This window comes from Toxotes jaculatrix, chromosome 1, assembly GCF_017976425.1.
Source record: "Toxotes jaculatrix isolate fToxJac2 chromosome 1, fToxJac2.pri, whole genome shotgun sequence".
Classification (NCBI taxonomy): Eukaryota; Metazoa; Chordata; class Actinopteri; family Toxotidae; genus Toxotes; species Toxotes jaculatrix.
The window spans coordinates 7,237,180-7,253,132 of NC_054394.1; the positions used below are offsets into that span (position 1 = coordinate 7,237,180).

General features: G+C 41.3%; 1 protein-coding gene across 2 annotated transcripts in view; it reads left to right on the top strand.

The window, feature by feature from the left end:
• Positions 1–321: 321 nt before the first annotated feature.
• LOC121184525 (synaptosomal-associated protein 25-A-like) overlaps positions 322–15,953 on the top strand; it is a 36,209-nt gene continuing 20,577 nt past the window's right edge. For both annotated transcript variants that reach the window (XM_041042261.1, XM_041042251.1), the window contains exons 1-3: positions 322–425; positions 13,886–13,992; positions 15,674–15,715. In XM_041042261.1, the coding sequence (XP_040898195.1) occupies positions 13,921–13,992; positions 15,674–15,715 (114 nt within the window). In that variant the 5' untranslated portion in view covers positions 322–425; positions 13,886–13,920. The remainder of the gene's footprint in view (positions 426–13,885; positions 13,993–15,673; positions 15,716–15,953) is intronic.

Sequence of the window (15,953 nt, forward strand, 5' to 3'; positions counted from 1 at the left end):
TTGTATATCGTTTTTCGACATGACTGGATGACTGGAAGTCTCATTTGAATTATGGCTCCTGATAGCAAGGAGTAAGCAAAGATTTGAAGAAACAACATGTGATGGAGGCACTGTTCATCAGAAAACCTAGTCTACACACTGAGGTGACCACGTCTCCGAAAATGTTTAGAAAAGTTGAATTTAACGTGCCCACGAGGTTCCTCCATAAAGGTTATATTTTGTAAAGCGTTAACAGGAAGTGTACTGTCTGTAAAATCCGTCCGGCTTAACACCTGGGTGGGAGGAGGAGGAGGGCGGTGCGTTTCCACCGGGGACAGTCCCGTTAAACGGAGCGGCAGAGCAGACGGACGCTTTCACCGTGCGTCGAAACAAATAAATCAAAACAGAAAAGAGAAGAAGAGGAAGAGCAGAGGAAACTTGACGAGGTAGGACTGACTAAGTTGATTTTTGTTGTTGTTTGTTTGTTGTTTGTTGTTTGTTAGTCTATCGGACTCACTGTTAGAGCATCAGGAAAAGTTTGAATTTTTCCTTAAGTATGCCGCGCTGAAGTTAGACCGGTTCAGGAAAAGTCAGAATAAACGTCCCTCTGATGGTGTTGTAGTACCGGAGGTGTCTCAGTGTCTCTAACTTCTGTGTTGTTTTGTGTACCCGCTGATACTCAGCCCGTGTTTGGATGGGGCGTTTCCGTCTTAAATATATTACAGGATTAAAGTAGCTGTTTGTTGTAAGGATTGAATTAAAGGATAATGCGGCCTCTATGAAGTTGTTTCTCGTCTTCCTAAAGGCTCGCATGTTTCTGTCGCGGTTAAAAAGCCCTTTGCAGAGTGATTCGTGTTCAGCACCGCGGACAGCTCCGCACACGGACACACAACAGGCTGCAAAATACACACACACACACACACTACATCCACCACAGGCCTTAGATAAGGTCTCACGTGTGCTGGTGAGGACGTTTGTCTTGTTGTGAGTGAGGCAGGTCACCTCATGGGAAAGTTGACCTGCACTGGAAACGAGTGAAATGATCTCATCTAGGTTGTCACATGTATGGAGGCGCTCCACAGAGGATGAAAGATCTGTCTGTCTTACATGGTAATGCATCAGTAATGTTAGCTCTCAGGTGGAAGTGCTGTTGTTTTCACAAGGACACCAAGAATCTGGCAATATTTTGGTTCCTGTGTTTCCAGTGGAGACTTTAGTGTTAAAGGCTAATTTCACAACCCATTCTCAGTCAGTGAGACAAGAAAATAAAGTCTTGTTTTGTGACTGCATCATCATGTGTGAGCTGTGAGCCATTTTGTGAGATTGAATGTAATGTGTATATATGGAAATGTGATACTGCATCCAGCTGAGGCTGAATCATTTTTATTAAAAACTGGATTATTTTAGAAATGAATTGCAACCTCCTTTCCAGGAAAAAGAGCATTATACAAACTTGGCCCTCCCTGCTTCCCGTCCTGCTACTGTACCTGTTTTAATGTCAGTGAGGACAAAGAGCTCAGGCCAGCTCTTAAGCAGATCAACACGTGTGTGTGTGTGTGTGTGTGTGTGTGTGTGTGTATGTGTGTGTGTGTGTGTGTGTGTGTGTGTGTGTGTGTGTATGTTTGTGTTGTCTCTGTCTTTGGCAGCTTGGTGTTGTTTGTAATCAGGAGCAAACAGATAGATATTTCAATTAGGGCAGGAAATGACCACAAAGTGTTGGACATACACTGATATCAATCAAAATATATCCAACCTCCCCTGATTCCTGCTGTGATTTGGTTTTTGCTTTAGTTTTATAGAAATGATTTAGTGAAGAAGTTAGAACCAGATTGTCGGTCATATCAGCGTTGACTGGTTTTGTAGTACAACAGACCTCAAATGTGATGATTGGCTGCAGCTGGTGAGTTATACTCTAACAGGCACTTTGAAAGACTATCAAACACAATCCTATTCTGTTCCAAACACCTAGCCAGGGGCTGTGAAGCTGATCTACAACCAAGCAAACACTACTTGGCTGGTTGGTGAAATAATGATTTGGGCTGTTTGTTCAGGCACAACTACCGATTCTCTCTCACAACTCTGCTCTGACCCCTATGACCTCTATGTATGTATTCTCTAGACTAGACTAAATTAGCCACAGTGCACTTTACCTGGTAGATAGTATTTGTAGCATAACATATTCAAATATGCTATTTCTGATATGTTCACGCCCACAGCCTCAACCTTTAAACAAGAAAGCTGACGGAGCATCAAAACACAGAAAGGTTAGCCATGTTGGCAGTTAAATGCAAACTGTCTCCATTACGCTGGCTGAGTTCAAAGTTGTGAAAATGGGGGTATTGTTTTTTTAAATGATGGAAGGCTGTTGATGTGGCACTTTTCTCCTTATGAAAGAAATACCGGAGACTGTCGGAACAATGAGAATTTTGTCCGACAGGAGCATATTGACCAACCAGTTGACCAGCTGACCAGGAGAAAACAGGCCTAGATTGCAAATCATTTGTCAGTGCAGATTTTCTATAAATGTCACAGTTCGTCATCTTTTGTTAATTTTATCTTTTGTATGAGGGGAACATGTTTTCATAGGCCCTGCAGGATGTTTTGGTCTCACTGTGTGTATTTAGATCTAAGTCATTTGTGCTACTTACAGAGGTGTGTGCTTGAGTCACATGACATTAGATTCGAGTTGATGAAAACTCAAGTCTAGAGACCTGCAACTGACTTTAACGCCAATGACTTGTGACTTCACTGGGACTTGAGTCCTATAGCTTGGAATGACTTGACATCCTCCCCAAGCCTGTCCTCTGAAACAAGCCAGCCTGCAGCCAATCACACTGCACAACAGGAGGGAACGTTGTGTTTGGCAGTACATGCCAGCACAGAACAATAATGATTCTTTAAGGATTTCAAACACAAAATTTAGGATTTGATCCTTGACCCTGGACTTCATAGTCATGACTTGAGACTTACTTGTGTCCTGCAAAACAATAATTTTGTCTCATCTCTGAGAACTTCATGGAACTTAAAGGCCCTCTGTGTGGATGTGTGATCATTAGAGGCACTATGGAGCAATGTTTTTAAGAGGTGCTTCATGTTTTGATTGTACCTTGCATGTTCATAAGCATGCTTATGCACGCTCACAACCACGGAGAGAGTTACATGATCCACATTTCTATTGTTGCTTTTCAAGCTATACCACTGACCTGCTTTTATGTCAAAGTGGCAGCAAAGGCAGCAAACCATTCTTTAGTGAGCATAGTTTCTTGCTCTGACCAACTCCAGTCTACCCTCAGAAACACACACATCTCTGTATTCTGATCCTTATCTAATAAATATGTAATATTTATAAATATACATATGAGTAAATGGAGAAGGTATGGGAAAAAACCCATGAAGGTCCTTAGCAGTAATTTATGCTTATTTGAGCTTGCGTGTGTCTGTGTTGTGTATACTTTTATCCTTTTGTCTGTATCTCTGCATTATGAAGAATCCTGAAATAATCCTTTTTTCCCAGTGTATTTCTTCCTCCTGTACGCCATATGTATGTACAGACCATGGTTTGAATATATAGTGCTTAACAAATTTATTAGACCACCACCCAACGTAAGGTTTATGCCACAGCTGCCCTAATTTAATGACCAAAATCATTTTTTATGTTTCTGTAATGGTTAGTACACCAGTATGTTGTTGTTTTTTAAACAAGTTTTTGAAAGATTTCTAAAATTTTTATTTTTATCATCTTTATGACAGGTGGTCTAATAAAAAGCACTGTATGTATATGTAGCTATATCTATTTTAACATGTGCTGTGCTATATGTGCCTGTGACATCTATGTATATGTGAGTGTACATTAAATGAACAGCATGTACGGCGCTGCGTGTTGACAGGTGTCCATTTGAATGTGTGCATGCGGAATGAGAGCGGAGAAGAAATGGAGGCGAGGAGGGGGTGTTGGAGAGCGTGTGTGTGTGTGTATTTGTGTGCACTGCAGGTTTTGTGTGTGTTATTGAGAGCAGAAGTGAGAGAGAGGCAGTGAATGCCAAAGTGAAAGAAAAGGGAGAGCATGTATGAGGGAGGGAAAGTAAAAGAGCGAGAGGGAGAGTGGTCCATGTGTTATGTAAGTCTTGTGAGGCATCTCTGTGTGTGTGTGTGTGTGTGTGTGTGTGTGTGTGTGTGTGTGTGTGTGTGTGTGTGTGTGTGTGTGTGTGAGTGTGAGTGCATGTGTGTATTCTGTAGGCCTACAGATTAATCCAGGCGGTTTTATCCTCAGTGAATGGGACAGTGGGGCTTTGCAGTGATTATCCCCACAGGCCACAGATGATTGCTTTGAATCTCCTGTACGTCCCACTCTACCTAGGTTCCCAGCCTGCATGTCCGTCTGCCTGCACATGGTTCTGTCTTCTGTATTTATTACGAACATGTTGACGTTCAGTAAATGTTGCAAAATTTGTGATGTCTATAGGTCATTAAAACACCAAATTTTGTAAAGAATCTATGGCAGTTATCCTTCTGATAAAGGTTGAAACTTTCAGAAGCTGTTTTCGGGTGAGTTTAATGTGTATTTTCTTCCTTTGTGAGACTGACCACTCCACCTCTGCACACATCTATCTTCTTGTCCCTCCATTTCTCTAGTTAATCTGCCTGTCTCAATCCTAGCCCGCCTGCCATAGCTTTCTGCCTGTTTGTCCTCTTTCAGATTATATAATGAGGAAATGTCAGAAACGCAATCTGCTCCATCATCCCCCGCTCAGCTGAGACAATAATGCTGGGAACCTGCCCCCTCCATTTGTTTTGGGTCTTGTAATCCTGTGTCACAGTGAAGGTGTTAAAATCAGCCCGGGCATCTTAAATGGTACATTTTTACACTCGCTGCCAGGTGGTCAGGTTGTGACCTTGTACCTTTTTGCTCAGTCACTGAGCGGCAGCTGCATGCAGTTATCCTGTGGAGTAATAGTTTTACAGGAACGTTTAGCTTGAAATTAGCCTCTAAGAACTGAAAAATAACCAAAGTGCAAAGTTTTGGCAAATGATCGGCATGTGTGTTCGGGACAGTAACGTCGATGATGCCCATTGTGGTGGCATTTCACTGGAAAATAGCACAAATAACACGGTCGGGCATTTATCTTCTAGATTTCCTCAGTGATTTTCCACAGCAGATTTCTCCCTGTGTGTCCCTCCTGTCTCTCCATAGGGAATGTTTTAATTCATGTGAGGCCATATGGTCAGGACAGGCGTAGCTGTGGGCAGAAAACCAGCTCCTTATGAGGTTTTCTACCTTCCATTCACATTCAGCCACTGTGATCGACCTGGATGGTTAGGCTCTATCATAAAGCTGTTCTCTGAAGATCTGACATTCACCCAGCATTTCAAAGCACTTTGAATTTAAATGTTTTGGTGATGGTTAGATCCATCCTAAACTATATTATACATAAAATGCTTCACTGTCAGTCAAATAGTAGGATTTTAAATTTTGTTGTATGCAGGAGCAATTTTCTATTAGTGTTTTATCTTCATAAGAAGGCCTTTCATTCTAGTTGCATTAGTAATCAGTAGTAATTTGTTAATGTGTGTGACAGTCTGCTAAAGCATGTCAGCGTGTATAAAACCATGCTTTGTGCATAAATATCAGTGTGTGTGTGTGGCCATTGGTACGTGCATGGTATATAAGCAGTCAGCTGTGAAGTAGTGGGTGTACTGTCTGAATAGTTTAGCCCTGAGGCTCCCATCATGCTCTGTGGCCTGGTCACGTCTTGGCATATGTGTTTACAGCTTATAGGTCAGTGTGGAGGTACAGTGTGTATGCACTGGAGGTTTGTGTGTGTGACTGTGAAAAGCTCTAAACAGAAGAAATAGCTCTTGTAATGGAATTTAAATATACAAATGATTTTTTTTGTCAAAATGCTAATAATAAATGATCAAGTAAGTAAGTAGATGGACCATTTTATCTCTTAGACACTAAAGTGATCAGAGAGACAAAGCAGGACACGAAGACAAACAACGAAACAGGAGCTAAAGGACGTGATACGCTGCAGAATTCCTGAATCTTCACTGTTTTGTGGTATCATATGAAGGTTGTCTGAGGTTGGAGAATGGATGATGTTATATATCAAGTGTCAGGTACTTTACCCTCCTGAGTCTGAATGACAGGTTTGACTCTATATACTGTTCTGCTTGGTCCTGACCAGGCAGGTTTTGAATGGACTGACAGGCTGACGAGGCATCACTGAATATGGGGGAGTCTGTTTACATTTATTTGTGTGTTTGTAACTGAAGGTTATCAGCCTTTCCATCTTAACACTCATCTTGGCGTCAGAGAGACTCCAGGATGAGTGTTTTTCCAGGGTAAGAGTAGACTCTGCAGGTTTACGCAACGGTGTGTGTTATCCTTTAAAGTATATCGACTGCGAAAAAAGCATAAAGAGGTTAGCCCTGATCAGTGCAGGCATCAGACAGCTTACAGCTTACAGCACATGGAAACAGTGTTACACTAAGACCATTTTAGAAATGTGTTATTCTCCTCTTTTCATTGTGCTTGTATATATTCCTGGACCCTGACATGCCTGCTTGTTATGATTAAACACCATCAGTTCAAGTGAGGACTGATTCATTGGCCAAATTAAATCATGTTCAGTGATAACATGGACATAAATGACTCCAGTGGTTTAAACGTTGCTGTACACATAGACAAAGTATTTGGTGCTGAAGTGTAAACTGAGCATCTAGATGACTAACAAATATCAGCTTCAGGCTTGGATGTGACTGGTTGTCGTTTGTCTCGGCCATGTGAATTTACATCATGTTATTTACATCACACAGACAATTAATGAAAAAATCAGCATATCAGCAATCACATGTACAGGTGAACACATGCACAGCACCCACAGGCATCAGTAAACACATAAACACACTGCATGTGCTCCTGCTGTCATAAAGACGTTCACACACATGCACAAGAACATATACTTGGGCGCACAGACTGGCATCTGAACAGACACACACACACTCACACACACACACACACACTCACAAACTCACTGCTGTTGCATTAATAATGTTGACCCGGCTCTATCCTGTGAATAATGAAACATGGTTCTGCTTTGATGTGGTTAGATGTTAGACCCTAACACACACACAAACGCACACAGCCACATGCACACACACACCTTTACCCACACCTGTGCACAAACACACTTGCCCTTGAACCAGTTCTCACTGATTGATGTTTTCAGTTTCTGAGTGTAGAGAAGTGTTAACTTTCCTTAGAACACACACACAAACACGTACACATATGTGTGTGTCTGTTGCAGTGTGTATCTACAGCCTGCTCCACTTTCAGTGTAAAATAGACATGAGAGAGTCAGAGCCCTTATGACATGCCTGTTTTATAATTACAGAGATTATTATAAAGACATTATTATAACGTCTGTAGCTACAGTCTGATCCTACTGCTGTAATAATATTCTAGAGGAATACAAGAGGTTAAATGGAAGACAGGAGGTTAAGTCTGGTGCAAATAGAGGAGGGAAATAGGGAATAAGAAGATGTTAAATGTTCCTGAAAGAACTTCTCACTACGTTGAAAACTTTTTCAGCTTTCTATGGCTATTCTTTCATTCAGGCTCTTCCCCCTGAGCTGTCAAGCCTCCAGAAACCTACCCAGGGTTCGCTTTAGTGTCGTCCAGTTCTACACAGTTATACAAAGAAAAGGAGCAGTGCAAAAATAGAAATACTCATTTTCGGTCACACTGTGCCCACCGTCTCATTTCCCTCCACCTCTCTTACTAATCCACAAAAACAAATGCATGAAAGAGAGGGAAAAGTGCACCAGCTATCCTAAAAATCCTCCAGATTTAGGTTAGTGCTTCTATAAACCCGTGAGAAACATGGAACTGAACAACTGACAAGCTGACCTGGTTTCCCTGACTGTGAGATTCACTGGCAACCAGAGTGCACCGATGTCCTATTTCCTTCACAAACATTGTTTATCTCAACTGAACACGACGCTTGATTGATAGCAGTCTTTTCGGTTCAGAGTGGAGGCTGTTTATCATGACAGTCTGCTACAATGGAAGATGCTAAGCAAGCGTATTGTTGAAAATCCCTCCTATGCATTTATCCCTCACCCAGGCTGAGCTAGATCCACCTGCAGGTGTTTTTCTCATTAAACCTCACAAAGGAGATTACTGGAAATTAGCATTTTTATAAGATCTCTGAAATGTATCATGACTCGTCTTTACTTTCAGCTCTTTAGGTTGATGATAACAGAAACCGTACCTACACTAATACTTTCTATGGTAGTTGTTTGATGTAAATGTAGGAAATGGATATAGTCTGTATATAGTATATAGCCTGTCTGTTTCGAGGTGTTGATAGATTTCCTTTGCCACCGTCTATTTGGATTCATATTCCTTGTTTTACCTTTCCTGGTGTTGTTGGTAAGATTGTAGTGGTTTGGTGGTTGTTCAGTTCTACATTTTGCAAGCTACAAAACTGACATATAGCATAGCTGCAAAAAAACTGGATGTGTCTTGCTTACAAAAAAGACAGAAGTATGTTCTTGAGAACTGGCTGTTTAGCATCAGATGGGGTGAAGGCAGACTCTGCTTCCACTAAAGGAAGTAAAGTCTGTGCTGCATGTCCATCTTTCGTAAGTGCTCCTGCTTATTTTACAAGGTTTTGTACTGTGTCCACAACTGCTATTGTGCTTAAATTGCTTGTTCATACTAGTGGTACCAGCCTGGAGTTACCTGTTCATGCTTGCATTGCATGAATACACTGATATATATATGTATATGCATACTGATATATTAATAGTAATAAAACTAATTTATTCCAACCAACAGGTGGAATAATTCCAAAGTAAAACTCTCATCTTCTTACTGAGACTCTTTCATTACTGACACCTGTCACATACAAATACACGCTGCCTTTTCAGCAGAGCTTTTAGTGTTTTCTGAGTTTTCCATTTGTGTGCTTTGACAGGATTTCTCTTTGTTGCCTGAAATAGCATGTTGTTGGATTCTTCCATGACTGGGGCTGTGTAGCTGTGTGTTAATCATGTCAGCCTATGACAGTGCTAATCCAGTCCCCTTCTGGAGCTCTGTGCCAAAACTCTATGCTGCTCTGTTGTACTACACACACACACACACACACACACACACACACACACACACACACACAAGCACAAGCACTATGAAACAAACTTACGCTGACATGACATGAGACGGTATAGCTGTCTTGTGTGGCGGCACTCCATGGCTTTGTAGGAAGGAAAAGATGTGATGATGGATGTGACAGATAAGGTAGGAGGAAAACAGAGACAGACAAGCAAAGTCAACAAATTCAGACTTTTTAATCCAACAAAAGAAACACAGAAAGGGTGACAGACGTAGGAGTCCACATGTTAGCAGCTGGACTTTTCACTGTTCAGTGGGGCAGACTGGGATTAATTATAAAATCATGGTTTTGTCACAGTAACCAGTGAAAGTGGTTCTGTGATCAGGTTTTTACCTGCTTTGCTTGTTGAGGTCATGACCTCGTTCTTTCCCCCTCACATGCTGTTTCCACATCTCCCTTCAACAGCTTTTGGGATTAATGCTATTAAAATTTTGATCAATAATTCATCGGTGCCCTTTCAATGTTGCCATTTAAGTCTGCTTGTGAAAAAGTGGTTATGTGTCTGGAAACTGGAACGCTAATCCTTGAATCTGTTGCTTTCCTTTGATGCAAATCACTTCATGCTGTGGTCTTTTTGCTCTGTACTTTCAGATATCACTTGCAACAATTACTCAGATTTTCTTTTTGTTCTTTTTACTCATATTGTCGACGTAATGAGAGGCTCTGTAGGAGGTAAGATTTCACAGACATTGGCTATCTTCAGGAAATTGTATCCCTTCCCGTGTGCCAGAGGATTTGACCTGGCAAAGACTTACCTGACACCAAAGTATTTAAAGTATTCAGGTACAACCTGAATCACTGCTGTGGTGGCCTTTAATTATAGGTAAATGGTATGGTGTGGTAATACCTAAATCTTATTTAATACACGCTCTCTCGCTCTTGTTCCTGGACATACACTGTATATGTTCATGGACAGAGAAGGCGTGGAAAACGAATGAAGCAAAACAAAGAAAGCAAGAGAGAGGAGATGGAGTTAAGAGGAGAGAGTGTGTGAGAGAGAGAGGAGAGAAAACAGTGGAGGGTAAATCCTCTTTCCCCGCTGACTTTAATCTCTCTACGGGCTGAGCCTGGCAGCTCAGGCCTTACAGCAGCCGTCAGTCAAGACGAGTGACAGCCAGCAGGGCCACAGGTGGGGGATGGGGACGGCCAGACCTTGTGTTATGTCAGCTTCACAGTAGTGTGTGTGTGTGTGTGTGTGTGTGTGTGTGTGTGTGTGTGTGTGTGTGTGTGTGTGTGTGTGTGTGTGTGTGAAACATGTTAAGCATGTTAAAGAGGAAGTGACTTTCAGAGTGGGAAGGATGGACAGACATCCAAAAAGCTGACCAGAAAAGAAAAAAAAAAGAAAAAACAGACCTGCTGTTGCTGCCGTGTCCATCATGCTTGTGTTGCTGTTGCCACTTTGTTGCGTAAGAATTTTGCTAAATCAGAGAAGTGCTGGGGAGGGAAACTGCAACCTGTGAATGAAGAATGAAAGTCTGTTATTCACTCTCTCTTTTATTTTCCATATTCAGTAAGCTTTTTCATTTATATGTAAATGAAAAATAAAATATCCTGCGATTAAAATGGTACTGTACAAGTAATGATTTTATATGAAACCAGCAGGATAAAATGAGAAACCTGGATGATATAGTGGTGTAGTGAATCTAAATGAACTGATGTTACAAGTAAAAATCAGTAGCTTTCTCACAGAATTTAGATCACTATGACCCTAACACACAGTTGTAGATGAGAGGAGCTCGCTGGGCTCATCTGAGCACACAGCTTTCGGTTTTGTTATCGTGTAACTTTCAAACTAAGCCAGAGGAAACGAGGAGCAGCTGTGTTGTATGTTTGACTTAACAGGAAGCAGCTCCACTGCTAACAGAGAGAAACAATCAATGACTGATCAATAACACAGCAGGATGTTACACTGGGAAGGTGGATATAGTGAGGAAAAGATTGACTGAGTGTGCTGGCCCAGTATTTAGTTAAGTTGTTGTTGCTGGTGTTAAATGTTTCTTAAATGCTTCATTTCAGTACATGAAGATTACAGTTAGGTTCTTTTATGGGACGTGTATCACTGGAACGTCAATACTGTTGCCACTGACAACACAACCACGACAACACTGTCAACAAGTGGGCATGAAGTGAGCATTGCCATGGATATGATCAACAGTCTTGGTTCGCTGCCATTTTGGAAGCTTCAGATCCATTTTCTAAAACGGAGCAGAGGGATGTGATAACAACTTGACTAAATCAACACATTTCATCCGATCAGTTGTGCAGACTGTGTGCGCAAACTGACACAATCCAAGTTTCAGTCAGTTCAGTCAGTTTGTCTGTATTTTTCCTCTCCAGTCTTTTATCTTTCATAACATTAACCTTGTCTGCTCTGCTGTGGTTCACATGTAATGTAGCTGATCCATGACCTGCAGTTTATTTTGCTGTTGCACTCATTGGAAAGAGCTCTGGATTACAGCGTCATCCAAAAGTCTAAAATGTAGAATGTCAACATAAATATTTTAAAGTGCAACCATGTACCAAGAGCAGTAGACAAACACACACACACACACAATTGGAGAAGCACTTTGAAATGACTGAATACCCCCCCCCCCTCCCACCCCCCCTTCTCTTTTCCCGGCACATGTTCAATTATTAAGCAACCTGACGACTCCGCTGGGATGGAGGCAGAGACAGACAGACAGACAGACAGACAGACAGGGGTTGCAGCAGAACAAGGACATACTTTATCATACATCCAGTTGTGACTCTGACTGACCTTGTGTCTGTTCATCTCTGTAACGTTCTGATAGGAACTGATTGATGGATGCCTCTGGCTCCGTCAGAAAACTAACTACCAAAATCTACCGGTTGTTTTTGCTGTTTCACTAGCCACACTCACACAACCCCCTCGAAAAAAATACCATAACCACAACCCAGTAATGTAAACTGAGCCTAAATTCATTCTTATGAAACTGTTTTTGGAAATGTTATTTAGGAGTCTCTTTCTGCAGCTGCAGCGCCTGATTGAGTACGAAAGTCAGTGCTCCCTTGGACCCATTGCTATACTGTATATTGCAGTAGATTAGATTACATAAAGCATTGATGATCCCCGAGCTGAAAGCTGCTGGGTGGTTAAAGTTATATCAGCAACAAGACACATTAGAACAGAAACTCCTCAATATGATTTGTCCTGTAGAGACAAAAGCACATTAGACACACAGTTGAGATCTGATTGGACCAGATCAGATTATTTCCTTCATTAAAGGCTTAATTTTTCAGAGAAACAGCGGCAGAGTGAGCGAGTGAAGGAGGGAGTAAAAGAAACAGAGAGAGAGACAGAGCTGGTTTTCTTTGTCTCCTCAGCCTTTGTCACCTTCATCCCGACCAGCAGCAGCATGTAGCTCTGTCAGCCTGCAGAGTAACAGCCGCATGCATTTTTCATGGACCATACCTCCTGCTCCACTGTGTGTGGCTGTATGAAAAACTGTCTGGCGCTGAGCCAGAGGAGCAAAAATAAACCCCTGTCTCTGTCCTGATACTTTTTCTTCTAACCGTTAGAACGATGAAGCTCCCCCACCTTGTTCATCTTGATTTACTGTTGATCCCTGAGGAGGAAATTCAGGGTCATCAGGGTGGAAGGGTGAACTCTGAGAGTCTGTAGCAGCAACGTTACTTTGACTATTGTGTTTGTTTTTGTGCACGCACATGTACGAGTGTGTGAGTGACTGGGGCTGTAAACAAAAGTAAAACCTTTTTACCCACGGTGTTTAAACAATAAATTGTGCATCACTTGTGCTTATGTGGTAAGAATTTTGCCCTTATCTTTAGCTCAGTCTACAAGTTTGCTGTCTTTGCTTCATCTCATGTGTTATTGACAGTGACTGAGCAGGTATGACAAAGGCTTTTCTCACTTGAATGCTGGCCAGATCGCAGCACAGGGACTCTTCCAGGAACCTTTTTAGGAACCCAGAGAAATTCACCTGCCCTGAGCTGTAGCTCCTGTCCACAAAGAAAGGAGTTTTAGTGAGTGTGAAATGGATATTTGACAAGCGTTAACTTCAGGATTCACAAAGGGGTCAGGTCTGGTGTGAAAAGCTCTTCACTGTTCTGCTGAAGGACAACACAACTGTTACTATGAGTGATTGTTGCTTTGACCCTGCTGTTATAGAACAACCTCCCCAACCTTCAGATGAATCTCACAACAGATGAAGACAGAAAATGTCATAAATCTGAAAGATAATTATGAATATTCCTTAATTTCCACTCAACCGCAGTAGTTCAGGGACTCACGAGTCATCACAAGCTGCCTTTATAATGAAGGATCAGTGCTGTGCGGCCTTTGTGATGATATGTAAATATGTTGATTTAAGTTAATGTGGAGTTTTTCGTGGTGGTGTTTGCAGCTATGGAGGCAGATAGGGAAACAGATGCTTTCGTCCGTGTGTCCAAACAATTGTCTTTCATTTTAACAATTTTATTTTTACCAGAAAACTATTATTTTGATCTGTTACTCAGACTGTGTTTCATGTCAGATTGTGTTTCATGTCATAGTGGTATCTGAAGTTACACACCCTCACCAACACATCCCTGTGTTTTTAGTCTGAACACCAGCTTATGCTTTAAAATCTTCTGATTCTTTCCTACACTGTAGGTCACATGATGTCCAAAACAACATCTTTTATGTACTTTTATGTTGTAGTATTGTTGGTGCACTGACTTGCCTCTTCCTCTCTCTCCCTCCCCTTTAGTCTTTCTTGTTTGAGGTCAAAGTTCAACAGTCATTATGGCAGATGAAGCGGACATGCGCAATGAGCTGGCTGACCTGCAGACGCGCGCAGACCAGATAGCTGATGAGGTACAGTAGAAGACACACATGCACTCTTGTATACATCTGGATTAACGTGGTCATTGCACATATTCACACACACACACACACACACACACACACACACACACACACACACACACACACACACACACACACACACACACAAACACACAAACACACACACACACACACACACACACACACACACACACACACACAAACACACACACACACACACACACACACACACACACACACAGTACACTACTTCATACAGGGCTGCAGCTTACAGTGGGTGCTACAGTGAACTGGGATTTCATATGATCCTGTGTTACCTGCTGAAGTGGAGTGAATTTCATCTTAATTGAATTCTTTACATTTAACCATTATTACCTGTTACATACACTCTTTAAGATGCAAATCATTTTATCATTAATCTAAATAAGAAAAAGTGTGGCATTGATCATAATTTGGGGAAACATCATCTACTGTATTTTCATTTCTTTTCAACTCCAGGCTCCAATCTACCGATGATAAATCTGATCAGGGTTTCTGGGTTAATCTGAAAAGGGTTTTATAGATGCAAACATTGTTTCCATGGAAAATATCAGCTCACGCACAAACTCCATGTGCATGTTGAACTGTTTCAGATTGTTATCTACCAATCCAGACAGCGTGTTGTAACCTGGGTAGTTGGCCTTCAGTCAGTCTTAATGAGCAGTTGCACAGCAAACATCATAACAAAAAACAGTCAGTTCAGTTTATGTTGTACCACCTTATTTTGGCAAATAAATAAATAAATAAACAGAAAAATAAAATGTAATTTGCTGCTTACCTGTAGGTGAAGATAGTAGCAAGCCAGGAAGCAGAAAAACTTTTGTTCAAAACTTGGTCTACACTCTTTATAGATTTTTGGTCTATGTCATGATCATTATTATTTGACATTTCAAAATGACCTGTTCTCATGAGGACAAAAATATATCTCCAAAGCCTCCAGGCTACCAGACACAGCTGCTTTAATTTGACCCTCCCTTGTTTTAGCAATTTGTTCTCTAAGTCTCTTTCGCGGAGACTGTGCTTTTTTTGGATAAGGGAGAACTTTTCCCTTTTTAATGAGCTGAGAGGAGCTCAGGAAGAGCAGATAATTCTGTGCAGCAGAATAATAAAGAAGCTCAAATGGCCTTATTAAACATTCATGAGCAGATAATGCAAGGCCAAGAGGCTCCACGGATGTGATGGGAGGACCGGATGGGGGGGAATAAGGAAGTAAAGGATGGATGGGTGGATGGAGATTAAGAGATTACCAAGGGGAAACAGTGAAATAAGGATTAGGAATGAAAGAGTGTTTGGTTTAAGAAATGGATGAAATTCGGCGGGATCGTGCAGAGGGTAGAAAGTTAGCAAACAAAGGGTACAAATCAGATAATTAATCTTGGAGTCAGAGGAAAAGGGAGGAGAGTAGAGAAATAATCAAAGCTTATTATATGACTCGCTATCAGTAATTTGACTATTTGTACATATTTGACTGTAGCATATTAGTGGGCTTCTGTTCTTCTTTGTTCCCCTAACTTAACTTAATAACGTTTGATTATTTTAAACCCTTAATATTCCATCTTTGTAATATTTGTTATATACTGTAGGTCTGCATTTCCTCTCTCGTGGACTCTCAGCTAATCAGCCCTCTCTCTCTCACTCTCTCTCCTTGTAGTCCCTGGAGAGCACTCGGCGTATGCTGGCTCTGGTCGAGGAGGTGAGTCTAACAGTGCAGTGACACACATCTACTTTTACAACATGTCTCATGCTCATGTTCATGGACAAAATAATTAGTGGATAAAATCGTCTCCTTTAACACTATTAAATACAAGCTGTATTGTGTTAGGTTAACATCATAATGCCATCATCTTTGATTCTTTAAAAATTGATTTATTATTGATTCCACATGCTTGTTTACAGAACCATGTTTTTTTTTCTCAATGGAAACGGTTTCC